The sequence below is a fragment of the Corvus kubaryi genome, unplaced genomic scaffold (genome assembly GCF_017639235.1).
Source record: "Corvus kubaryi isolate FWS band 111438036 unplaced genomic scaffold, C.kubaryi_AGA036_p1.0 37322, whole genome shotgun sequence".
Taxonomy (NCBI): Eukaryota; Metazoa; Chordata; class Aves; order Passeriformes; family Corvidae; genus Corvus; species Corvus kubaryi.
The window spans coordinates 3,089,421-3,117,214 of NW_024581101.1; the positions used below are offsets into that span (position 1 = coordinate 3,089,421).

Genomic DNA, 27,794 nt, shown 5'->3' on the forward strand with positions numbered 1-27,794 from the left:
TGGGAGCACTGGGGAGCAGGGAACAAGGAAGGGTGAAGGTCACTGGGTGAGGATGCTCCTCAGGGACTCGGGGACATTCCAAGGCACCAGGCACTCTGCAGCCTTGATTTAACACCCCTTGGATTCAACAGCTGAATGAAGCAGCTCCCTACAGCATTCCCAACTCCTTAAATATTCACCCTCAGCTCACGGAACCCAGCACAGCCCCACTGGCCTCCACTTACACAGCGTGGAGTTAATTAACACACAATTAAAAAAGGCGAGGCAGTAGGAGAGCTTTAATGCTCCATTTCACATCCCAGCACAGGTTAGTTTTTTATATTCACACATTACACTTTAAAAGCAGGAGCCATCAACACTGTCACTCTAATTAGGTGACCAGAAGTTGCTTTTGTCTGTCTTTCAGAGTGGCTTTTTGCTGTTGTTGTTTCAGTTTTTTAATAAATTAATAAAATTAATAAAAATAAATTAATAAAAAATAAAAAGTTGCAGTTCTCAAACATTAGAACAATTCCCTATCTGTGCCTGAACATAACCCGGGAGTATTGGGAGAAATATTTTCCAGGAAGTTCAAAACCAGCTGAGCTGCAGCAGTGAAACCTCCTCCTTTGAACTGGAGAAATGAATAGAAATAATTGTTGTGGGAGAATAAAGGAATGGAAGTGGGATTCCTGGATGCTGTGGAAATCCTGTCGTTTCCTTGCACTTCCTTAGGCTTTGACACTAATAATGCACCCAAGTGTTCAGCCTCACCTTGCTTGATGAAAGCCTTGCTCAATGAACATTGAGTTATTCCTCACTTGAACTACAGACACTTCAGACTCTTCCCTGTCACCATTTTCTTTCAAGCAGATCTGACTTAAATCAGCTCCTTCCACACCTCAGGCAAATCAAGGACTCTGAGATCCCTCATCTCACTTGGCTTTCAATCACTTGACCCTTTTCTTTATCATCTTATTCCCTCTACAGTCGAATATGACAAAGCTCTCCCAGACTCATTCCCAGCTGCTCTCCGTTCCCCTGGCTCTTCCCTTTAAATTGTTCTGGTGAAATGACAGGATCAAGCCTGGCACACTGAGCTGCAGCAGCAGCAGGCCCGAGGTCAGACTTTCTTCTAGCTTGGAGAGCAAAGGCTTCATTGATCTCCTCTAAGCAGAAGCACTGGGAGCAATTAGTGAGTGGGGGATGTGCCGGGCTCACGGACAGGAGGGGCAGGGAGACATCGATCCCATGTGCTCCTGGGAGGGAAAAGGGAATTAAGTTGAAGGCACTTCTCACTCCAGATCCTGCAGATTACTGAGGACACCCCCCGTGTATGCAGTTCCAAGGCACCTGAGCTGTCCCCTGCTCCTGGCTTTGATCTGCTGGGCTGTGTTTGCCTGTCAGAGAGAGCAGCAGGAGGCCTGGGCAGCTCCGTGTTCCAGCCTGAGCTGAGGGGTTCCCTGCCAGGAGAACTGGGAATGCACAGCCCTGCTCCAGCACAGCAGCAGCTCCACCCCCACCAGTGCCTGGGGTGATCAGGATCACAGGGATGGAACCATGGAATCACAGCACGGGTGGGTGTGGCAGGGACCTTGAAGCTCATCCCATTCCACCCCTGCCAAGGCAGGGACACCTTCCACAGACCGGCTTGCTCCAAGCGCCATCCAACCTGGCCTTGGACACTTCCAGGGATGGGTTGTCAAATGGAATGGCCATTCCAGCTGGCTGGGAAGAACTGAGCAGTTGGCAGAGAGCACTTCTTAAACCTGGCTTCTTTGGGAAGTGAGGCTTCTCCACCTGGACTGTCTGCCCAGCTCTCACTTGCACCAGCAAAATATGAACGTGTGATTTCATTTCAGATCAATCTGGCAGAAATGGGGCTCATAGATCAAAGGTTTCTCCAATCTTTGTGTAACGAACCCAACAAAACTCAGAGACACAGAGGTAGAAGAAAGAGACCAAACAGTACCTTCAGCCCAGGCGGGGTGGAGCACTTGTGACTCTGTCAGACGTTTTTGAATGTGTACAACAGAATCCAAAGCATGCACACTGCACAAAATTGAAAATATAGGCACAGTAGTAACTGCATTCCAAATACCTTGTGAGCTTCCTTCAGATAAGCAGATTGATACTTCATCATTCCTATCATTATCATCCCCCACTTCAGTAGCAGATTCCTCTCCTGGATTAAGTGCTGATTTAGAAACAAATTCAGATTGATCAGAGAAATCAGCAGGACCTCCTCTAGGGGGTGGGACCTCAATCCCCATTAAACGATATTTCCGTCTTCGATTCCCAATCCAAGTCTTGTAAGAGAAATAAACATGAATGATATCAGAAACTATAACAAAAGCAACAGGCCCCCAACCAAGTGACATCAGCACATCTGGACCAGGGTGCAGCCAGCAGTCCAGGGAGCTGATTATTCCCCAATATTTGACCCTCCTGAGGCTGCTTCCTGAAATCCTGTGTCCAGGTTCAGCTTTCCAAGGGAAACAGGAAGGTGCACAGCAAAAGAAAAAGAAGCAATAGGCACAAGTGGCAGCAAGGGAAGCTCTGACTGGAATTGAAAATAAAAAAGAAAAAATAATGCTTTACAGTGAGGCAGAGGGACAGTTTGTCCATAGGAGCCTTGGCACCTCCTGCCTTGGAGGTACTCAACATTTTACTGAGCAACATCCTGAGAAACCTGACTTGATTCCAAAGTCAATCCTGCTCCAGATAAAGAGCAGGACTAGGTGACTTTGTAAGGTCTCTCCCCACCTAAATTATTCAACAAATTTAACATAGGATCTTTGATTCAGGTTCTCCTACTCTGCAACTTCCATAAGGGGACTGAAGCATCCGATGACCCAAACATCTCCCCTGTTCTAGGATTTCCTGCAGCACAGAGGGAACTCGCCAAGGTGACAGATCCACATCACTCCCCTTGGAGGACAGAAAGGAACTTGGCAGAATAAAGCTCAGAGCAGCTCATCCTTCAGTCCTCTTTGGCTGGAACAGAAGGCTTTAAGAAAAGTTGTTTGCAGTGAGTGTAGAGGAACACACTGGGAACAGTCTGGGAGATGAAACAGGCCCAGGGAACCTGGAAACCCAGCCATGGCGGGATGGAGACGGATGCTTTAAGTTCCTCTTACATCAATAAAACTGAGTTTCAAAGGAGAAAAAAAAAAAAAGAAGAAAAGACCCACATTCCAAATTGGCCAAGCGGATCTGCACACCTGGTCATTCATTTGCCGTCTCTGATGAAGAAACATCTACACCAAAAATTATTGAAGACTCAAAGTTTAACATGATGTAATAAGGATTGTCTGCAACTCTTCACCTCCTAAGGCTCTCCCTTCCCTTGTGTCACTCAGGCTTTTGACTTCTCATCTCATCTCAACTCTGCTCAACAGCCCCTGCACCCCAGACCCTTCATTCCATCAAATCAGCTCTCCACTGGCAGCCAAAAATCCTTCCCAGAGCCAGGAATCCAATTCTTTAACCACCTGCTACTCCCACTCTTCTTGGGCTGGCTCTTGTCCCCCATCTACACCCCCAGAAATAGGAGCAGCAGTTCCTGGGTTTGAAAAGATGATCAGGCCATGCCAAAATGCACATCCTTTCCATGAGGCCTCTGTTCCAAATGAGTTTCCCAAGACATTAAAATATTTTATGATTTTCTTCTCTAAAGACACACTAAACATCACTCCGGCCTTATTTCAGAAATACTTGCCGTGCTCCTCTTCCTAAGGTTCTGATATATAACAGGAAAATGTTGAGTAAAAAACTTTTTGCTTATAATTGATTACTAAAGAGAAAAAGTAAAGAAATATTAACAGCAGTCCCAACTACTAAACACAGTTTCATGCTGTGCCAGCCTTGGAAATAAAACCCTTTTAAAGCTGCATCTCTAACAAGCTAAAAGATAACATGCTGAACACTATTTTTAGGTAAATCATCTTTGTTGGCTGGTATTTGCTTTCCCAGCTTGCTGATTTTCCTCTTTGAAGAATGCACAACAGGTATGCAGAGAACTACCTAGATAATTTTTTTGTAATATGTACAGTTTGGGGAAAAAAAATTAAAGAAAAACCCGCACACAAGCAGCCCTTTGAGATCTGGGTCTCTTTTTTCCAAGCAGTGTATTGCCATTCTTTAAATTTTCCCATCATCTTGTGATTTTAACAAACAGTGCTAACAAAATTTAAAATTGAATCTACCTCTTCTTTAGTAAAATAGGCACTTGGGAAAGGCAGATCTTTTTACAGACTTTTCAAAGCAGAAAATCTTTCATTCAGCATACTGAGAATGTCAGAGAAGATGAACATGTTTTGATAGTGTCTCAAATTAAATGGGGAAGAGAAGGTTCCACATCCTGCATGCTCTGCTGAACAGAGAACATTCTGGAACAGCAAAATGGTGAAGGCAAGAGCAGTCTGGAATTCCCACGTAGGGAATCAGCTTGGGAGCTCTATCCCTAAAACACTCTCTCCTTAAACACTTCCAGCAAGGTCTGTAAAGTGCATGGGATCATTTGTATGTCTGTTCTGGTGCAGGTGATGCCAGAGCTTCAGGGGCCAGCCCGGTCTCTGCCCTGAGGACAGAAACATTCCAGCAGGTGGAAAGGTTTGCACAGAATTTCACAGGGTCACCCCCTGTGTGCCAGTGAGGATGCTCCCAAGGGAGCAAACCAAGGGAGCCTGGGTGTCACTGTGCTGTCCATGAGGTTGTCATGGCCAGGAGATGCTACTGGGGGAACCTTTCAGAGAGCAAAGTGAAGCCCTTGGAAAACAGGGAGCAGCTTTGTTCTCTACAGACAAAAGAGTGATTCTCTTCAGCCTCCAAAAGTACAAGTGAGTTTTTTAAATTTCATGTGTGCCCACAAAAACAAATAACCAGATTTGTGTTCAACCCTAAAAGCAGCTTTGGAACCATTTGGATGCACCAAGCCAGAGGTCTCCAGAACAGGAGAGTTCCACTAAGGGCTCCTAGCCCTGCTTCTGCAGCAGTGTCAGGAATTTAGGAAAGAGGTGGAAGGAGAGGATGAAGCCTGAAAGGAATAATCCCAATTGTCATGCCTGTCATGAGGGGAAGGAAGGCTCCTGTCTGTGTACGACTGCAAACAGTGGGGCCATTCCCAGAGGCTGGATGAGCCAAGGAGGCCCCAGAGCTGCAGGGTGATGCTGTGTGCCTGCTCATCCGGGACACAGTGGCAACTCTTCCCAGCCTCTGGAACAGATGATGTGCAGTGGTTCTTGGCAGTCAGGCTATCTCCAGCACAGCTGTGCCTCCCTCAACCACCTACAGGGACCATCAAACTGAACTGACCTGGAATTCCCCCATCACACCTCAACCTGACCTCAAGACAGTCTTGCAAATTTTTTTCCCCCATTTTGGAGCATTTTCTTTCACACAATTTCCCCTATAAGCATGAATGAGAAGTATTTTCCCTGTATCTTTAGAAAAGCCCTTTTTTGGTATGTTAATAGCAATATAAATAGTACCTTTCAGTCTTCTAGGATCTCCCTAAAAAATGTAACACTTACTTAGAATCTTACTCAAGAGAATGTCAAACAGCTCGTAGTGCTGCTTCTGCTGCTGATCAATACAACTCTTACCTGAGGGCTCTTACTAAATACAGACTGCAGAAAGAGCAGGAGAGCACTCCCCAACATGGTCATTCATTATGTAATACGTGAAATCTATTTCAAGCTTCCTCATGAAATTTTTAAAGCCTTTCATCTGTCCTATTTTTGCTCCTGTGACAAGATAAGGGAAGACTCTGGATTTCTTACCCGAACTATTTCACAGTCAACATTTAATTCTGCAGCCACAGCTTCAATTTTCTCTCTGCAGACTGAGCCCAGGCTGGTCATGCCATTGTCCCAGTATTTCTTTAGGGTAGCTAAGTCTCGGTCACTAAATTGTGTGCGGTCCTGTAACTGCAAGATAAAAAAAATGCTGTTAGATTGAAAAAAAATCTGCTTATCCAGAGCATTCATGTCCAGAGGTCTCCCACACAGTAACACACACGTTGTACTGCCTCCATGGCTCTTCTTTGCTTTTAACTCTCCCTTAAGAACTTGGGGGTTTTTCTAATTTCTTTTTTGTATCCAGGGCACTTCTGAGTTCCCTGGGATTTGCTGGAAAGGCAGTGGCAGCACTAACACAAGTTTAAGGCACTTCAGCTTTGTTTCAACTCCACCTGATTTTTTCTGTAATTTGTTTTATCTCATTCTATAAGGCCTTACTGAAAATAACTTTTTCCCCCTTGTGCTGTTTACTCTCTCCACCCAATTTATGCAAATTACTCCTTAAAGACTTTTCAAGTTTCTCACCCTCCCCCCTTAAAGTTCTTTTATCTTACTGCAAACTACAACACATGCATAATTCAAAGGATTCTGACTTCCTAAAGGGAATACTTTAATGTTTATTTGGTGAGCTTGAGTTTAAATTGGTTCCACTGTTTATCTGTGAGTTCGCAAACTCTTTGTCTACACTTATCAAAATATGTGATAGTGGATCAGTGATAAAAGGAGTAACACTGAAAAAGAATTCCTAAACATCCTACCACTGTTTGAACTGGTGTGAGCACAGAGTATATTTCTCTAGTAGAGTTTCCAAGCTTTATCAAAAGCTTTTCACCCAGAATTTTATCTAAAATCTACAGTTTCTTTACATTAACCCATGTTTTTCACTTCTCCTGCTATTCTGAGTACAGAAAATCAACCACAAAGTCTGCACTGGTTACTTGTAGCCCATGTGCCACATGTGTCATTATTTCAGTAATGAATTGTGCTCATGATTTCAATAGCTGAACTCTGTGTTTGCTCATTTAAAGATCATTAAAAGTTAGAAAGAAATAATTGTAAGTGGAATAAAAGAAATTTCGCAGAACTAGGATCATTTGACAGTCTTGTACAGTTCCCAGTTCTAGCTTTTGTTAATCTTCAGAATATGGTTAATTGTTGCAATTTTCTTCTTTTAAAAATTATTATTTCTCCAAATGTTAGAAGCACCTGAGTCTCCTCAACGTATGAACACAAAATAGGGGCATCAAACCTTTGTCTTCCTAAAGTAATCCCAATAAAACGATGCCCCAAATATATTCAAATATGGTCCGGTTGGACTTGTTGACCTTAGAGGTATTTTCCAACTTTAATCAATCCATGGTTAATTGAGTGCCTACCAGGGACTCAGAATTTTTCCTGGCTATCATTCCATCACCCCAGTCAGGAATTAGAGGGGCTGTTCCCATCCTGCCCATCCCACAGTTGATGGTACCAGGTCAGAGCAGGGCTGGTGAGGAGCGCCCTGGACATCCCGGAGCTGCTGCGCTCCCGCCCAGCCCCGAGCAGCCCAGCACAGGAGATGCTCCTGGGCAGAATGCTCCAGGCCATGTTCATCCAGAAGGAATCCACTTGGCACAGTGAAGGCTGCTCCAGGCTGAGCAAAGTGCAGCTCCAGACCCAGGCAAAGCCAAATCCCCGGTGCCTGCTCGCCCGGAGCTGCCGGCGCTCTCACTGCATGCCTGACCTGAGCTCCTCCTTTCTCCAAGCCACGTTCAAGGAACAAAAGTACAGCCATCTCCCGGATCACTGCAGCATAGCTCCTTTTATAGCTGCTGGCAGAAGAGAGTGGGACTTGGGAAGAGCTCTGCTCTGCGGCAGCCCAGCACCGAGGAGAGGCAAGGCGGAGAGGAGTGACAGCAATGCTCAGACTACACGGAAAAACCCTGGCCTAACCTGCACTCCTGACTGCTCAGGGCAACCTCACCTCCTAAAGAACAGTGGGTGTTCTTTAAACATAAATAACTAACAGTGGCTGCTGGTTCTGGAGCGTTCACACCGCTGCAACCCCTCGCAGTGAACTCACAGAGCTCCCTGTGATCGGTGCTCGGCAGGGACACAACACACAGCAATCCCTCACATTTAACATCCACAGCCTGAAACTCCCCTGGAACACCCTGTGGAGGCTCACCCTCCCCAGTGCAGGGCTGAAATGAGAGAAGCCCATTCACTTAAGATTTGACTCGATGATCCTGGTGGGATCCCTTCCAGCTCAGAATATTCTGTGAAATTCTGTGGAGCACCAGGAAATGTGCCTGGTGTTATGGCACAGGTAAGGGAGAAACCCTGCTCAGGCTGTCTTCTCCCACCCAGTTGGTTGCGTTGGCCAAATTAGAACAAAACCCAAAGAAAGCCCAGCTGCCACTGGAGGAAGCTCAGGTTTCTTCTTGCCACGTGGTTTTCCAGTTATTTCAGAAATGCTTCCTCTCCTGAAAGAACCCAGGGAGAGGACTTAGTAGCAGGAAAAGTGATCTGCAAGAGGATCCTGATCCTGCCTTAGACAAAACACACCCAGTGCCTGCCTCGAGTTCCCAGAGGGGTGGTGCTCAGGAAGGTGCACAGCCTGCTCAGCTTTTACTTATTCAAAACAAGGACTTTACTAGGAAAAAGCAGAATTTAGCAAAACCACCTGGCCCTTAAAAATTTTCCTTAAAAAGCAGTGTCAGATCTTTTCCATTTTACTGCATAGATGTTAATTCTGATGACCTACTACAAACGTTTCAATAAAAATCTTATTAGATACATCACTATTCAATGGTTTTCACCTCACAGCTGCTGTGTAATTATGTTAACATAACTTGTAACTTTTCTACTTTGGAGTCTGTCTCATTTTAGCCATTTTTTTTTCGCCAAGACCAGCACTGAGGAGCTCCTGTGCTCTGCCAAGTGAGCGGCTGTGGGATCTCAGAGATCCTGAAGAATCATCATTTACACACCCTGCTCTCAATTGCTGCACCAGCATCATGGGATCAGTGTCACCCCTTAAGCTCCCTAGATGTAAATGGCACTTCAGCATGTCCAAATGTCAGCTCCAGATTAACATGCTGTGCCATGGGCCTTATCAGCAATTTCTTAGGGAAATCACAAACTACCTTCAATTACAGGATCATCCCCTTGACATGGATTATACCCAAGTTTGACTCCTGCATTATAAACTGCTTAAAAATCACATAATGACTTTTGTCAGAAAATAAAGGATAGAAGTTCTACATTGTACATGTAACTAAGCTTCCATCAATTTAGTTAATAACCTTCTCATGCTTAGTATCATCAGAGGAAATGAGGGACCAAGAGGAAAATCTCAGAGCCCTACAAATACCATAATATTCACCATTATAGGAAAAAATATCTAAAGATAATATTGGAACGCTTCATATTTATGACAATACTTATAGGTGAAGGCAAGCCAGTAATTCAGTTCTTATTTTAACGTCATTAACTCAGCTCTGAATACAATTCTCATTTCCTCTCTTCAGATCCCCGGCTTGCTGATTCAAGGCTTGGCTTTATCCTTGACAGTGTTGGCTGTTGGCTGAATCCTTTACATTTCCCACTTCTGTTGCCCACAGTTTAAAAAGCAGGAGAGGCTTTGTCCAGCAGAATCCAGCCTATCCATTCCCAAGGAAAAGCAATCCTGGCGAGCAAATTGAATCAGCAGTTGTGCCGCGCGCAGGGTTAAACCCGGCTTATCCCCGACCTCCCAAGTGTAATAACATCATCCTTAGAAGAGATGACCCAGTTTATTAGAGACATTCCTGGCTCTTTGCCGAGCCCCTCATCCCCCCCAGTGTGCAGCAATATCTGTGGTGCAAATCCGGTGTCTATAATTGGGATGAATAATTGCACGGAGTGGAGTGTCCTTATCCTGCCTTTTCTTAGAGCCTGCTTTTTTAGATCGGGTTTTGTACATCAGTTGAAAATGTTTCAGGCCACGTGCACAAAAGCTATACACAAATTTCAGATTATTAATCAAAGACATGCTAAAAAATGGAAGAACTAGAGGTTTTATACATAACTTGCATTTATGCTGCAGCTGAGCACTGTGTGTGGTGTTTATTTCAATTGCAGTGAAATCATATGAAATCAACATTCAGTTCTGATACTTGGTGATGAAATGGGCTGAGGTAATGGTTATTTTTAGCAAACAAGCCTCTCACAACAAATTTTCCATGCCTTTGATCCCTGTCACTGCTTCTGTTATATTTTGGGACGAATGGGAAGATCAGAAGCGCTCAAAGCATTCAAGGTATGAACAAATCCGAGATTCTTCTGTACAAGCACAGTATTGTTTTGCCTTATTCACCTTTCCCAGTGACACCAGCATGGAGCTCTCTGAATCCTGACACTAATTAATATGTTTTCTTCAGAGGATTATCGATTCCTATCTCGAGATCTTATCTGTATGTATTAATAGCGATTTCTGAATCATTCCACTATGCCCCCCCTTTCCCATCTGCACCATTTAATATCATTCTTGCATTTCAGTTTATTATTTCTTGATTTCCCACACACAAATTCTGAAGGTCTGCATTTTCCCTTAACACACCAAGATATTTAACCTCATTAAAGTTGTGCCAGATTACACATTCCTTCAGCCTGAGGTTTTAGCTTCAGGTTTCACCAGTGCCACAAAGCTGCCCCCCTGTCAGTGACATCCCATCCTGTGCTTAGGCTGGCCACTGCTGCTCACACACAGCTGCACAAACTCAGGCACAAAGGTGGCTGAAGGCACCCTTAAACTCTTCCTGCTGACACACCATTAGGGCACCCACTGTTAGGTTTCTGCAACAGAGATTTTTTGCATCTTTCCACACTGGTTAGGTAAGCCTGAAGTTTGCTCTGATGGAAGCAGAACTGATAAATATTTCATAGCACCCCATTGTGAGCAGAGCTGTAACTGCTTCAGCACTCAGCCAAAATTACAGATATTCTGTTAATATCTGTTTCTAAATCAAACTCAACTAAAAAGATGGGAAAAAAAGAGAGATATCAATGCAATGAACAGTCTAGCAAAGATATTACACTCTCATCTCACTGTGTAATTTCCAAACCAACCCTCAATCCACACAGACTGACAACTCGTCCTTCTGGACATTTTGAACTGATCTGTGAAACAGTGAATGTTCAGCCTCAAAGTAAACTGATTTTTAGATGGTAATTCTCATGATTCTTACTCGATCTATTAATGTCTTCCTCACATTGGACCAGAAAAGTTTTGCAGTTCCTGTTCAGACAGGATGCATTTCTTGTCTGCAGGTTCACAGCGGACAAAAAGCCAAGGTGATTTGTGGCACTTGGGTGCAGCACATCACGTAATAAAAAGATGACCAGACTTGTCCCCCTTTGCATTCCTTGCGGATTGCTGTGGACAAGGAGGTGCTGTTTCCAGCCAGAAGGCCATGCCGTGGATGGTATTACCATCCAATGTAGAAGTATCTTGAGATGTGTAGTAAAATATCTCACAGAAGGAGGAAACACTTTACTCAGTATTCCAAATGGCACAAAGTAGGAACAAGCACAGTGCTCCCATCCAGAGACCTCCAGCTCGGCTCACCTCTCACTGCAGACCCTGACTGTGTCACTCAGACATGCCCCCACCGACTTGACTAAACCACAGTTTCCTCCCCTCCTGGGAGAGCAGAGGAAGGTGGAGAGAACTCCCCAAGTTCCTCCTGGAATAGTTTTAAAACAAAAGGCAGAGCTGAGGTGCCCTATGACTGCAGGCAGCTTTAATCCCTGCTGGGCTTCTCTGTAGAGCTGCTCTGAGGTGTTTGCTCTCAGCTCACGCTGCTTTTCCTGCAGCAGCCACCGGTTTTCCTGAGCCTTGCAGACCCCAGGCCAAGGAGGAGCTTTCTTCAGAGTTGTACAGATGTGTCTCCCCCACACAACCCAGCTGTGTTCCCCATGCCCAGAACAGCTGGGGACAGGTCTCACACCTCTGCCCCTTCACCTGCCTGAAGTGTGACTGCACTGCTGTGACAGAGTTTTATTCAAATAGACAATGTGCAAACAGTGACACAAAAATCAAAATCTAGCACAGGAACTCTCCACCCATTTCAGGTCCTTCCTGTCCCCAAATACATCAGACTGAGAGCCCAGACACCCCAAAGCGAAGCTTAGGGCAGACAAGCCCCCTCCCTCCTCCAAAACAAAACTTCACCACTAAGGCACAGCTTACCCAGAGTCACCACCTGTGTGACAAATGTTCTCCAGAGCACACCAGTACTTTTAAAACTACCACAAACACAAATGCTTCTGCTCAGACCTCAGATGACACAGAACTAACAAGTCCTAAATACAAGGACAAAAGTGAAGATATTCCCCCCTTTTTAATTCTCCTTAACTGGTACCTTCACTGCTATTTTTGAATCCTTGTTATCCTTCCAGCACCCTGTGAAAAACCAAAAATCAATGCATTCATAAAGGCCACTGCACATGCACCAGGAGAGAACACAGAACTCTCTAATTTCAAAAGACACTCGCATGAGTTACTGAGAGGGTGATATTTCTAGACTAATATTCATTAACAATCAGGATTACATCATCCTACAGCAGAGCTGAGCAGACAAGAAAGAGTTTCTGCAGAACTGCACGGCTTTTATTTCTCTCCTGATACAGTTGAAGGACAGGGCAAGGGAAACAAAACATCAAGGCAGAAGATTAAAAATTCAGAGCATCTAAAAGACAATCTTTTCCATTTTAACCAAAATACAGATTAGCCTTTTTCCTGTTTGAATGGCAGTAATTGCCATAATGGCAGTTCTACAACTCTATCCATTCTATTTCTGTTCCCTCACACTCTTTATTCCAAAGAATTTCACAGTTGAAATCAAAGTTTCTAGGAAGAAGGAGCTTTTTCTCCTTTGCTTGTCTAACCCTTGTGTGTACACAGCAGTTTTAGAGTGCCAGGTCCTCAACTTGTCTCCTGAAGGAGGCTGGTTCTGCACTCAGACTGGGAAAGTGCATCCACAAATCTGGACACAGATGTGTCAAACAGATTGTGTTAACCAATGGGTTTTATGCATTTTATTGATTAAAAAGACAAAGGAGCAAAGGTTTAAGGAAAAATAATTCCCTAATAGCCATCCTTAATGGTCTCTCACTGCAAGAAAGACATTGGGGGTTTGGAGCCAGAGAAGGGAACAGAGCTGGGAAGGGGCTCAGCCTGGAGCAAAGGAGGCTCAGGGGGGACCTTGTGGCTCTGCACAACTCCCTGACAGGAGGGGGCAGCCGGGGGGATCGGGCTCTGCTCCCAGGGAAGAGGGACAGGATGAGAGGGAACGGCCTCGAGCTGTGCTAGGGGAGGTTTAGGTTGGATATTGTGAAAAATTTTATCACTGAAAGGATAGTAAAGCATTGGAACAGGTGGCCCAGGGCAGGGGTAGAATCACCATGCCTGGAAGTGTTCAAAAAACCTGTGGATGTGGCACTTGGGGACATGGGTTAGTGCTGACCGTGCTGGTGCTGGGCTGACGGTCAGACTTGATCTTAAAGGTCTTTTCAAACCTTAATGATTCTTTGATTAATAAACAGGCACCTCCACATCCTTGAAGGTTTAAAATTTACTCCAGAAATGTCTTCTACAGCTGGGGTCAGGTATCCAGCATGACCATGATGCCCAACAAACCTCCCAGTGCTGCAGGCAGGGGCCAACATCACCCCATTCCCAGCCCAGTGCTCCCACTGCTGACTCTGAGCTGGCTCTGGCACTTACCTGACTCCAAGAACAGCACTGAACTCTAAAAACAACCTCAGCAGCAGAATTTGTACCTACCAGGTCACACACCCGACCTGGATTACCTTGCAACTGGATACTGGCTATGGATGGTGTGGCAGAGCAGTGGGAGGGAGGGGGAAAACCTCCCCCTTTAGCTGTGAAACTCTACCCAAGGACACTCCCCAGCTCCTTGGTGAGATGCTCTAAAAGGTCATTAAGTGATAGAGGGGTTGAGCCTTCCAGAAAAGAGCTGCATTTTAAAAAGCCTCCTCAAGAGAATTAGCACTTAGGAAAGAAAAAAGATGGATTGAGCACAACAGGATTTGTATAAAAGTATCAGTTCCTCTGGGAGATGCTCTTATAAAGTGCTCTCTGTATAAAAAGAAGTAAGTGATTGTACCAAACTCTGCAGAAATTGGAAGTGCTTCAGCTGAGACCTAGAAAAAGCCTGAGAGAAAACACCATTAATGTGATGGTTCTTAGATTCCTACTTATACAGCAAACAGTCCCACACTCACACCTTTTGAAGACTAAAGAGAAGAACTGAAAATAATAAAGAAAGGAAGAAGTACTGGTTACAGCAGGAGAAGGCAAAGAAAGGCTCTTCCATTGCCTAGACCTCATTGCCAAAACAGCAGCCCCTGCCAGGACACTGCCAGCTCCACGGACTGGGAAATTTGGTTACCATGACAGACATTTCCCCAATTACTGCTTCTGCCAGAGCTGGAGTGAAAGAGCAGCCCCTGGAGAGCCTGGCTGTACCATCCAAGCTGAGGGTGGATTTCCATGGAAAGGAGGCAGAAGTGACATCTCTTTTAAGACGAGCTGGAAATGCTGAGTGGTAACTAAACAAAGGAGTTGGGCAGAGGGGTTTTTTCCTGATAAAAGCTGTTTCATACCCTGTGTTATAGTTTGGAGTCGTTCATGAATTGAGGACATCAACCTGGCTAATTCTGTTGCTGTGAAATGACATTTATGTGTATAAAATTAGACTTGATCAAGTTCCTACAGCCAGCACTGACTAATTCTGTGCATGTGCAGAGAAGCTGCAGAGGGAGTTACTCTCTTAAGCATTCAGTTACCTCAATTAACAACCACTTCACTTTCAACATAAAAAACATTATTCTGAGTTCCAAACTCTCAGTCCTCATCAATTCAGATGTTATATTTGAGCTAAGAGCACCATTCCTACCTGGGCATCACCTCACACTGGATTATGGCCTTGACCTGCTTTTAAAGATAGACATCAACTTCACCTCGACTGAAACACTGCACCTGCAGATAATGTTTGTATCAAAGGAAAAAGCGAAAAAACCCACACACAGTAAACAGAACTGACATTTTCAAAAATGCATTTTTAGCAACTTTTCATTGCTTCACTTGATGCATTAGATACTTAAATGGAACTGTACTTACTGCTCTTTTTCTGGAACAACCTGTAATCCAAGGCACAGTAAGGTTTCCTGAAATCTGTAAAGGGGAAGGAGGAAACAGAACAGAAAACAAGAGCAGCTTAGGTTGCTGTGAGAGCCAATACTGAGCAATTTCACAAGATTTCAGCATTGTGCATTCAACTCTGACACCCATGTCTGTAAACAGGTTAAGATTCAAAACCAAATTCACACTCACCTTTGCTGCTAAGACTAAAACACTGTTTCTTTGGGTGAGGGCGAGATAACACAGTGGTGACTTGGGTGTTTCTGTACTTTTGGTAACTCAACACTTGTATTTCACAACAGCAGTTTCCCTCTCAATCTGTCCCACACGGGCAGGATGAGCAGACTGGAGTCAGACAAGGGCTGAGGACCAAGCTGCCCTCAGATCTTTTTTAATGACATCACTTTGACTTCCAGAAAAAATGCTCTCGTGTTTGTCACTGAGGTGTTCTGATGTTAAAGATTTGAGTATCAGCAGAAAAATTAGGGATATCAGGTTGGAGAAGGAAGGGGAAGGGGTGTGAAGGCAAAGGTGAGCTGCCTCCATTCTATTGCTTCTCCATCATTCCCAGAGGTCAGACTTTATTAAATAAAAATCTCAGACTGTTTTCTCTGATCATCTCAGGTGTGTCATAGCCTGGAATATTTTAGGCTTATTTAGGATTCCACGTTCATTTTCTGCTGCAGACAAGCAATACTTGAGAGACTGAACATAGCTCCGGAGAGATTAATCACCTCAAGTCATTACCCACATGTGTGAGGAAAAAACCTGTGCACTTCTGCTGACTGAACCAAACTGCACTGAGGGTTTCTGTATTTGCAAAGTGCTCCACTGATGGCTCTTGCAGCATGAGCACAGCAAGTACAGCAGCGCTGGTACAGGTGTCTGCTGTACAAGCACATAAAACACTTTTATTCCTCAAGCTTTTAGCTGGAAGCACTTGGAGGCTACCCAAGATCAGAACCTTTCTCATTATAGCACAAGGAGGGTTGACAGGGGGCAGAAAGGAGCACCCTAAAGGTCAGCCTGCATCAGGTTTTGAGTCTAAAATATTGATTTCTTCACTGCAAACACAGATTTTAGAAATTCTGTCTAGAAAAGTTATGTCTGTTACAACCCTATATCCCACACAACAGCTTCACACCACAGACTCCTCTGTAAAGGCACCCTGAGGACCCACCCAGGTGGCTCCTCTTCACTAATTTAAAGGGGGGCTGCAAAAAAAAAAAAAAAAAAGTGCTTTTCTATGGGAATAAAGCAAAATCTACAAGGCAGAGCATTAAGGGTTGCTGGGAAGACAAATGCATACAGTTCAGACAGGTATGAGGCCAAAACCAGGCAAGTTCATCTCAAGAGAACTCCCTGAAAGACAACATGCATAGCACTGCTCTGAGCTGCTCTTGTGAACCAGGCACGAGGGCTGGGACTGGGAGCAAAGTCAATAAAAATATATAGATTCTCAACAGGGTTTTTGTCCCTTAGGGTCAGGGGAAAGAAACCAAGACTAAATCCCAATTCAGCCTCGAGGACAGCACAGAAAACCTCTCTACTTCAACACACTCAAAGTCAAACTAAGACAAGCAAGTAGGCTGAAACATTTGTTTACTGAACCTGTTCAGGCATTAAAATTGATCACTTAATTAAATTTAGTCTTAAGTTACACTAACATGAATTTGATTAATTGAACCAGTAAGGAAGCTATAACTAATTGCTAATTAGATACCCCACCAATATATGACAGTAATTACTTCATCAAAACATGAATCACACAGTCCTGACTTGGAAGAAGCATCTGCTTGAATGTTCAACTACTCCAATAATCATTTAGCTCAGGTTTCATCTGTTTTTAAATTCAAGAAGATTTCCCCAGGTTGAAGGATTTTCATCTCTGTGCTGATGGATAAATTAGCTAAACTTGGGCAATAAAACTAACATAAACTGACTACAAAAAAACCGAAGTGTCATCCTGTACATGCCTAAAAGGATTCAGACAGCACCTTAGAAAGTCTCTAATACCCAGAAGTGTCACCTCAGAGGTTCACAGGGTGCATGCTCACAGCAATAAGAGAATTAACAGCATCCGGCTCAGCTTTTCCAAGGTTTAAAACCCTGAAAGTGACAAGGGATATGACAGGAAACAGAAGCTCCCTCCACCCACATTCCCGATCCAAAGAACAAGGTATCTGAGACAGGCATGGAGGTCAGCTGGGGTACAGATGAATTCCTCATTTAGCAAAAAAAATCAGGTATGTTCTTATAACAGGGGGAAGTAAAAAAAAAACCCCAAAACAAAGTTGCAGGGATCTTACTCTGATCCATAAAACACCAAATGGACAGATAAAATATCATCGACTGTGAAACTGTTCTAGCTCTTTAAAAAGACTCAGTTCCTACCCCACAGAACCCCATAACAAAGTTATTCCAAATTTCCTTTAAAAAATATAAAACTAGAAGAAATCAATCTCTCTGAAGCTGTTTCAAGAGTGAAATAAAGCACCACAAGCACACAGCTGATGGAGGCATCAGTAATGGATTTCCCATCATGAAACTTAAGAAAAATGTCCTTAACTCAATCATAAGCACTTTCACCAACCCCTTACTGGACTGATCTGCACATTTACAGCTTCTCTTCTGTGAAACTGGGATAGCAAAAGTAAACAGCATTTCATGAATTTTACAACCAAGAAGAAAAGTAACAGCAAACACTGACAGACTATGTGAGAGTAAAGGAGAGAACAGCTCACCTGATGTGCCATATACCCCCCCGAATTTACTCCAGAGTATCTCTGTTCACCGAACCTCTGGTTTACCCAGAAGAGCAATAATTCAGGTGAAAAGTGGCACTTACTTGAACTCAAAAGCTTTCCTTCAAATGGTCACATGAGATAGGAAGAAGTCAGGAAAAAAAGAAAAGAAAAACTAAAAAAAGCTACAAAAAACCCCATGACTCACGAAGTCTTGTTCTCTATCCTGGTGAGCAAAGCACAGGAAAAGCTGATGGGGTGTCAACATGGTTTATTTTCAGGATAAATTAGAAAGGCAATAACAGGCAAATGCATGCAGGTGAGACACACAGAATCACATCCTGTCAGCCTTAAAAGACTTTTATCTCAGTGTCTCCAGGCTATGTCATGCCAGATGGTGTAAAAAGCCATGAAAAATACCAATTTTGATGTTTCCTGCACAAGTATCTCTCCCCTTGTAATACCAAAAACTAAAAAAATGTGTCAAGTGTTGCAGTTTCTCTTAAACAACTTTTAGTTCTTCTGCATTTAATTTCCCCTCAGTATCACTAAAGGGATTTTAGTACAAGTAAGAGGAATAAAGGGATTGAATGTAAAACTGATTATTTGTATTAGATGCTGTGGGAAAGGAAGCTGAGTGTCTCCTACCATGTTAACTCCCTCACAGGGGATCTTAATCCCTGACAGAACACAGGTCCAGAGATTGCCACCTGCACAGAGGGTACAGGAATCCAAGCTGACATCAATGGGGTGAGCAAATTCACAGCACACAAATGTCAGCATGAAACCACGTCCTGTGCCATGTGTGATGTGTGTCCACACGGGAACACCCAGGGAATGGCCATGGCATGTGCTGGAAAGCCAGAGCAGGACAACACAGGCTTGAGCGACCACCAGCTCGTAGGTATGACCATCCTGCAGCCAAAATTTGGCCATGGAATCCATGAAATCCTCACTGATCTTCAATACATGGCTACCAGGGGCTCGGCTGGACACGTCTGCAGTCTCCCAAACCGCACTGGGTTTGAGAGTGAATCTCCACTGAAAGGCATAAAAGGAGCACAGCCTGCAGAAAGGTGAACCTATTGCTTAATAGCTACCAACTTTGAAAGAAAACAGCATTTATCTACACTGTGGCTTCGAAGTTTGAAGACAGAGATAAATGGATGGATTACCTGGTAATTATTTTGGTTTTGTGACAGCCTCAGTTGACTTGAAGATGTAAAATGAGGAGAAAAGGTACTTCTGGCTGCATTTGCAGTGTTATAAATCGTACTGGATGTTGTGTGCAATGAGGTCCGTGCAGGCAGGTGGAACTCTCTGCTGTGGTAGAGGAGATTGTCAGGCACATCCCTGGCACTGCCCACCTGTGCCCCACAGCTCCCACTGCGGCCCGGCCCAGCCGCGCTTTGGTTGTCCCCGCGGCCAGAGCCGCCGCCCTCACAGTATCTGGAGTAGCTCTGGATCTGCGCTCCCATGGAGGCCAGCTCCTCCTCCCGGGCGTACTCGTCATCCACGTCGCCCGTCTCCATCGCGATGGACAGGCAGCTGCCTTCCAGAGAGGGATGTTTCTGCGTTGTGCTCCCCGCCACGAGCCTCTGGGGCTGGTCTGTGACCGCCAGTGAGAACACCTCGCGGATCTCCAGGTTCTGGGTGCCACACCCGGGGTCCCTGGGGTGAGCCCTTGGCCCGGGGGGCACGTGGGACGCCAGGGCTGCGTGCTCGGGTTTGTGCAAGCGCTGACACGCCAAGGGCTCGGCCTTGCAGGGCCTGTGGCAAATCATGGGTTTCTGAGGTAACACCAGCTCCGCCGTCTGCACCGAGGAGCCGCCGTAGCTTTTCTTCGTGTGACTGTAAATGGAGTTTGCAGAATTGAGCACACTCGTTTGCCTGGACAGAATAATGGTCTTTTCCCCCACTAACAGGGAGGCATTTTTACAGTGGGGTACTTGCCGTCCCAGAGGGATGTGCTGCTGCTGGAAGTCTGCGTCGCTCTTGCCCGGGAGCCGTGGAATGGAGGTTTTGTGCAGCTCTGCCACGGAGGTGTTCGTGTGCTTGGCGGCTCCCGGCCGGCCCGACGAACTGGCAGGGCTGTAGATACCAGTCACTATCACGTCGTTGTTAGAAGAGGTCCAAGAAGATTGCTGGCTTTGGGATCGAGCAATATTTACCACATTTCTCACTGCTGCTTCTGGGGGCATGGAGGGAGTGGCGGGGGCAGTCCCTGGGGGGGTGCCCCCAGATTCCACGGCGCTCTTGCTGCTCATCTTCCGCCGCTTGTTGCCAACCCACGTCTGCAAACAACACCAGCAACGACAGCAAACACAAAACAAGGCGTTAAAGAAGCAGAAAAAAATTAGCAATTCCATTTTTAAGCAGATCTGATGACATGTTAAGTGTTCAAGTTGAGATCTAAGTTTACAAATATGTAAATCATGTACTGATTATGCAGTGAACATGACAGGGTGGAAATCCAGGCCTGAACAATACAGGGTAGAAATCCAGGCTTCTCCTCCTTGGGATCCACAACTCATACATAGGAGAACCCCAGTCTCAATTCCAATGCCCCAGATTCTCAAAAATCCCAAGACTCTCATGCCTCCTGTCCTAAAGTTACCCTCAAGATTTATTTCACTGACACCACTGTGACTAACTTCCGATAGGAAAACAAACATCCCTGCCATACACAATTCCACTCTACTAACCTTTTTGTCAAATTTTACAAAATGTCTAATTTGAGGCACAATTTGTAACATGCAGTAAAATGTCAGTTACTGGCCAGCTTTGCCTCTGCTGAGAGTCCCATTCTCCTGACCAATTGTAGTTAGGGAATTCATGTGCCTATTATAATCCTATCTGCAAGTGCCAGCTGCAACTTAAGTATCATTTTGCAAATAACTAATCACTGACCAAGAGTTTTATAGGAAAAAAAAGAAAAAAAAGGGAAAAAGGGGGCATTAGGAGAAGCAGAAATGAGGGGTGTAAATAAGAGAAAGGTAAGACCATGTTAAACTATGACAAATGCAGGACAAACACTGAATGTGTTTTCATTGTACTTCCTAAGCAATAAAAAGTTTAAGTGCTGCAAATCAGGGCTCAGAAAGGGAAGAGAACAGAAGGAATGATACTTGATTGCAGAAAGGGAAATGGAGAGGGAAAGGAAACACAAAGATGGAGAGAACTGCAAGGAGAGCTGGGCTGCCTCCTCTAGGACATTCAGTCAGCACAAAAATAGCAAACCAGCCCTGGCTGCACCATCAGCATCCAGATTCCTGTTACAACTGTCTGCCTGCCCCAGGAGCCTGAATCCCTGGCTGACTTTCACAGCTTCCACCACCTCAAGCTGAGAAAGTAACTTTTAATGTTTCCAGAGTGTTCTGAGGGACAGGAATCCAAGTAAGAATCTGGGAGCAGGGTTGTTATTGTCAATGTACCACTGGTAAACCAATTAAAAAACCAACCTCGACTGGTTCCACTTGTTCCTCCTCAGTGTCCAGTGTCACAGCAGCTCCTGGGAGCTCCACTACCCTTGTTATTTTTCCATCTATTGCCTCAGGATTTCTATTTCTGCTCTCGGACAACAGCCATTTTGTTGTCTAGTGTTTCACAAAGGGATTATTATTTCCCTTCCCGTGGAACTCAAAGACTCTGGAAGAGCTCCTGTTAGTACTAGGGACATTCTTGTTTTATAGGAAAAGAATGTCCTCACTGTAAATAACCATGAGGGACCACAATATTTATGATTGTGATGTGGAATACAAGTGTGACAGAGTGCATCAAAGAAATAGTTCCACAATTGTTTCCCCCCAAATATATTAATTTATAGAAACTTATTTAGCTTAAAAATAGTTTCTGAATAATGTGACCTTGCTTTGATACAATACATTACACGAAGTTTCTATAGGGCAAACCAATTTGCAATTTAATAAATAATAATTTTAAAAATCTCAACAAAAGACGAAGAACAAAAATCACTCCTGCAACCCAGGCCCCTGCTAAATTCAAGAGTCATGTGAAGATATTTCAGTGAAAACAAACTCTAAATAGGCTCACTGGGTAAAAATGAACGTCACAAACACACACTGAAGTCTGATTTAAGACAAGGATAAAGTTAGGGACTCCAGACCTCTACACATTTTACATAAAGCAATGAATGTGTATGTTTAACAAATTTGGAATGCCTCAGCACTTACCCTGACCACACTGAAATCCAGTTTAGTTTCTTGTGCACACTGTAATATGAGCTGAAAGCAATTTTTACTTTGATTTGTCATTCCATTTTCATAGTAACGCTGTAATATCCTTTGTTGTTCTACAGTAAATACAGAACGCAGATTCATCTGAAAAGAAAAGGAGATACTCTGAAAGCTGCAATAGAAACTGTTACACTTGCAGGATGCACAGGCTCTCACTTGTGCCTGTGATAACACTAAGGATTGACATGTTTTCTCTACACAATCTTTTACCAACACTCTTCCTGACTTTCCAAAAAAACCCTTTGCAGTCAGCATTGTGACAGACTCAAGCTGAACAGGTGAACTGTATGTCTGGAACAACAATGACTGCTTTTCATAAATAAATAAATAAATAGGTAAATATTACATGATATTGCTAAGTCTGTAAGGCTCTAGTTTCAAAAAAAAAAGTTTCTCCCTTAAAAATATAAATGAAATAAAGGCATTAGGCAAAACAGAGAAACATCAGCAGCTCCAATACCAGCAGGTCTGTTTCACCTCCCCTAACAACAAAAAAAAGACAAAATCTGGTATAAAATAAAGGTGACTGACACGAGTAAAGTTTCTGCTGTCTCCAACTACAGCAAATCCTACACTCCACAAGGTCCTTCTGCTGTGTCAGTACCGGCATTTCCAGCTGCAAAATCACAAACATCAAGGACCAGAGACCAATTTGGGTGAAAATCACCAAGAAAGGGATTTGGGCAGCCCTGGTGCTGCCCACCCAGTGCAAATGCTCCAGTTTAGCAGAGGAGGGGCACCCATGTCCCAGGCTGAGAAAGGTTCTGCTGCTGTGACACCCCCCCCCAAAGGCTGGAAATCAGGATTTTTAACAATATGTAAGGGTTGTTTTCCTGGGATATAACCAATGCTGGCCACAGGACCTTGGGATGTGTTCCTGCTCCTTGGCTTTGTCCAAAGTGGTGCTCAGGAACTCAACCAGGATAAGAGGCCCAGGTTCCTCCCGGGCCAGCAGCAACTCCTTAGGTCAGTTCCCAGCACTCGGTCCCCTGAGAGTTTCACTGTGAAGGTTCAGGTGGTGACGTGGGGCAGGGCAGCACTTTGATGAACACATTAAACCAGACATTGCTTTGTTATGTGTGAAAATTCACACCCTGGCTTGGGAAAGGCAAACGATATTGTCAATATTATCAATATTACCAAGCGCACAACAGAGTCCTAATGGCAAACTGGAGCTTGATGCTCTTGTTACACAGGCCAAGAATACAATGCTCTGGGTAGGTACCAGGAAAGAAGAGCCCCATCATCACAGATTTCCAAGACAGCGCCTTTCTTTGTCCCAGACAGGAGGCCACCAGCTGAGACACTGCAAGCGCCAGCCAGGAACAACCTGCATCCAACTTGGTGCCTTGGGAAGCAAAAATGTCACCAGCCACAACTTATTTTAATGCAGTACATGCATCACAATATAAAAGAATGAACCCAGGACAGGAAACCTGTCACCATCCAGCAGGAAAATAAAGGGGATGAGGGAACCATTTGTAGCCAAGCATGTTTGAAAATTCTGGATGGAAAGGAGAAGAGTTGTGATCTACCTAATCTTTGCACAAGAGCTGCTTCTAATATAAAGCAAATAAAATTATTAAGGGCTCAAAAGCATGAACAGACATCCAACTGTTTTCACATTATTCTCCAAGATGATTATACTATGTGGTGGAAATAGATGTTAAGAGTTCAACAGCCCTGTATAAAGAAAGAGATTGACATCTAGAATTTGGAGTAAAATGCTTGTAGGCCAGAGCTTTGACTTCAGAGTTTACTTTCCTCTCTATGTCAACAAACAGTAGAAAAATCAGTAATTACCAATTTGCAAAAATGAGTGTTTCTTTGAAATAATAGTTAAAATAGAAGATGATTTTTCAATCACATTTTTTACCTCTGTTCCCAACTCTTATTCACCCTCTCAATCCAATGCATTATTAAATGCAGCATCACCAGCTGCATTACAAGTCAGGTTTGCCCAAGTTCTTCCTCCCCCAGAACATTTATTCAGTCACAGCCAGAGCTGGGCAAAGGAGACTCTTGCTCTGAATAATCTACTCCTTAAAGAAATTTATAGCAAGCAACAGAGGAGACAATTATTAGTCCATTAACAAATCAATAAAGTTCATAATAATCTACTTTCTCAGGTTGAGAACCGCCTTCAGATCTCCCATGTGGATACACAATGATGAGGCCACCAACTGATTTATGTCACTTTGAAAGAACAGAGGAGAGTTAATTTTGTGGTTCTTTTTCCTCCCGCACGATTGGCAGGACATGGCCTCCACTTTTGTCTACTCCTCTTTCAGTACCAGTGCCGTGTTTTATTTAGCGGAGCTCAGCTCCCACAAATGACCTAATCAGAAATAGTTATGAACCTTCCATCTTTCCAGATCCAGCTGAAGTGTATCATCCCAAAGCTCCAGCATTTCCATACACAGGCTCATCACATCATGCTCTCCAAATAGTTCACCAACCGCAGTGAAGGCTCTTCCAATGGCAAGATAAATTTTGAAAGCCAGACCTGATGACCTGTGAGGGAAGACCTGTGCCAGGTCCTTGACACATTTTTTAATTATGTGGATTTCTGTATCCAAGGTCACTTCTGTGTTAAAATACTTTCATTGTTGCATTTGACATCTGTAATTTAGATAAAGACAGGGTGGAGCATTTTGATTAAATCACTTGAACTTCAGATAAACCCTTGAGCATTGCATGACAGGTTTGGCCCAGCTAAGCTCAGGAGAGGTCATGCTCTGCTTTAATAACTCATTTTTGCAGTGGATTTTAATCACTCCTGAGCTACACCTGCCAACCAAAGTCCTGGTAAGATTCCTTAGTAGCCTCTGCCTTGAATCCAGTAAAGCAGAGCTCAAAGGATCTGGGCAGAGGCCATCAGAAACGGATTTAAATAAACAGATGACAGGATCCTACAGCCACAGAGTTATGAAAGCTGAGTCATAACTGCAGTTTACGTTCCAACGTGTAAACATTCAAATAAGCAGGTGAGATTTAGTAAAGCTTTTGTGTCTTGCATACACCAAATCCTCCGTCAGCAGACAGCTCTGTACCATTTCCCACTGATTTCACACCAGTGTGAAGGACACTTGGCAATATTCTGTCTCTGGCAGATATTATGTCACCTGTAAAGTGCAGATGGAAACAGTTTACTATCAGCAGTTCTTAAGTGCTGATTCTGAATATCAAAAGCAGTACCCTGTGTTGAATAAACCAATTACTGGATGTTTGGGAACTCCCCTAGAAAACCACAGAGTCCAAAGCCATCCCATTAATCCAGGAAGAGCTGCCTCTGCATATGCCACCTGCAGAGGCACCAAGTTCTGCTCACTTCCCATGCCTGTCACACCTGGGAATTTACCTACACTGAGCATTCAAGCAGCTGTAGGAACATAATGTTACTGTCTCTGAGACAAATTAACACAGAATATGTTCATCAAAGGATTACACTGACTATTTTTTGGGGAAGTGTTACCTGTTCAGCATCAGTTTTCATAATTAGAACAAGAGATGAACTCTTACATTTTCTGTAACACAGGAAGTAATTTGCAAAGTGCTAAAATTACTGAACATTGAGGCAGCCACATCAGTATGAAAGGAATCAGCAGGTCACACACCTTCATCACAGACTATAATTCAAAACAACCTCAGAAACTTCCAAGCAAATAAACTCCTTTTCCCAATCTGTGCACCTGCAGAGCACTCCAGTCTCTTCAGGATTTCTCACCTTTGTCTTGAACCTCAGACTCCAAGTTAGAAATCCACATGGATTTTTATCATAATTTCATTTTGATCTTGACTGGCCAAGCTTAGCAAACATGCATGAGAGCTTTTGGGAAGCCGGGTGTCCAGCTGGTTGGCAACACATTGGCACTGAAAAGAGAGTTTGTTACAGAAAAGAACTCTGTGAAATTTAATAAAAATCAGGCAAAGCATTATGCAAACAAATTCCATGAACCTAAGCTGTATTTCACTAAAAGACAGAGGCGGCAAAGCAGTATTTAAGGATTCAACATCTGCCTGCTCTAATAAAATAAAGCAGCCTTGGCCAAGTGTGTTGGTGTCTTTGAGAGTGCAGAGAATGATCTATGACAGCTGAAAAAGCAGGTTTTCCAAGGCTTCCCTTGCCCCTGCTACTTGTCCTAGGTCAACCAACGCTGGGTAACTCTTCACTCCCATGGTCTCCCACCCCTCAGCCTCCTGTGAACCCAACAATAGAAAGATGTTTTCGCTGCCTTTCTGAACTGAACACTAATTAAAAAACTGCTCATCATAAGATCCCTCTGTTGTGTCATGGTTTGGGAGATGTAAAAGGAGTCTAAGTGCTGTCAGGCACTGGGGACACCACCAGGGTGGTGACTGATAAGGACAAAGATGGGAACTCCATAGCCTTCAGTTTGCCCCAAGGACAATTCCATGGACACCCTGCAACCGTCACCGGCTCCTTGTCAGATGACATTGAGGTTGTTCTTACAGCTGAACTTTTCAGGCTTCGTTAGCTGTTTGAGCAACTTTTCCCCCATATTCCCCTTCCATCCCTTCTGTGGGAAGAGTGAGAATGAGTGAAGAGGGGAGAGCACGTAGACCTACAGCAGTTTGCTCCTGAAGCCGCGGTTTGCCTCATGGAACAGGCGCTCAGTGCATGATCCCACAGGGTCTGCTGCAAATGCCCAGCCCTTCCACCCCAGTTACTTCATCCAACACCCAAAATTCAGGAATCTCGCTGGGGAGACCTGGTGAAGCCAGGTCATTCATTTTTAGCAACTAATGGAAACAACTCGACGTCAAGGAGTACCACAAAAGAAAGAACAGCTATAGGAAAATGGGAAAAATCACGTAATCAAATAATTCAGGAGTTAGTGAGCTGTTCTGAAATTACTTGAAAGCTCTGGGGGGAAAAAAAAGATAAAGGAAAAAAAAAGAAGCATCATAAGAAGGAAAAATAATTTCTGCCTACAACGTACAGCAGTATGATCTTAGTCCCAAAAGTCTTTAAATGTTAGGACTGCTGAATCAAGTAAACATTTACAAGGTAAATCTTTATAGAATACTATGTTAATACTAATTAATTTGAAAAAGAGGAAACAAACCCATAATTATGCTCACTTCAAACAGCAATGGAAACTAGTCTTGGATGTCAAATAAATAATAAATAAATCAATTAGCTCAGAGTACAAGCCAACAGGAAGTAACTAAGTATAAAAATATTTATGGTGTAACACATTTTAAAACTGTCAGGGATTAACACAGGGTAGTAAAAGGAAACAAGCTGAGAGTTTTCTTTTTTAACTTCAGCTCCAAAGAGGCATTTGCCTAGAAAAAAGTCACCTTAGAAAGCCTATTTCTGTTTTAGTCTCTCCATCTGTAACAGGTACAACAAGAAAATCAGCACACTCCCAATTCATCTTTTTTTTGTTGCCTCCACAGATCTCCAGTGGCAAAAAATAACAAGTCTTACTGCCAATATAAATCTGAGACAAAACTGGAACTATGGTAAGAAAGCTACTGTAGACATAAATAAAACAAGACGGCAGCAGTGACACTATTCCTCCAGCTTTAGAAACTTGAATTGAAACCATCTCATTCACTTTCCACGGCTGCCAAAAACTCACCATTTTTTGCACATCCCAAATGGAAAAAAAACAATCAACCAACCACTCCCCCAACTTACACACTACGTGGAGATACTGGATGCACATCAAGCAACAACCTTTAATAATCTGAATTTGTAGGTTGATGCCTCTCTCCTACACAGGCCAAACCAGTTACAACCACTCACTCCAAGCACAATAGATGAGGCTGATGCTTGGGTAAGTGTAATGTA

General features: G+C 43.8%; 1 protein-coding gene across 1 annotated transcript in view; it reads right to left on the reverse strand.

Annotated features, from left to right (window-relative positions):
* HDX (highly divergent homeobox) overlaps positions 1–25,869 on the reverse strand; it is a 37,471-nt gene extending 11,602 nt beyond the window's left edge. Inside the window, exons 1-6 of the mRNA XM_042029264.1 lie at positions 25,698–25,869; positions 21,908–22,054; positions 18,890–20,008; positions 14,950–15,003; positions 5,763–5,909; positions 2,081–2,288 (exon numbers count right to left, since the gene is read on the reverse strand). Of these exons, the coding sequence (XP_041885198.1) occupies positions 2,081–2,288; positions 5,763–5,909; positions 14,950–15,003; positions 18,890–20,008; positions 21,908–22,054 (1,675 nt within the window). The 5' untranslated portion in view covers positions 25,698–25,869. The remainder of the gene's footprint in view (positions 1–2,080; positions 2,289–5,762; positions 5,910–14,949; positions 15,004–18,889; positions 20,009–21,907; positions 22,055–25,697) is intronic.
* Between the last annotated feature and the right edge of the window lie 1,925 nt (positions 25,870–27,794).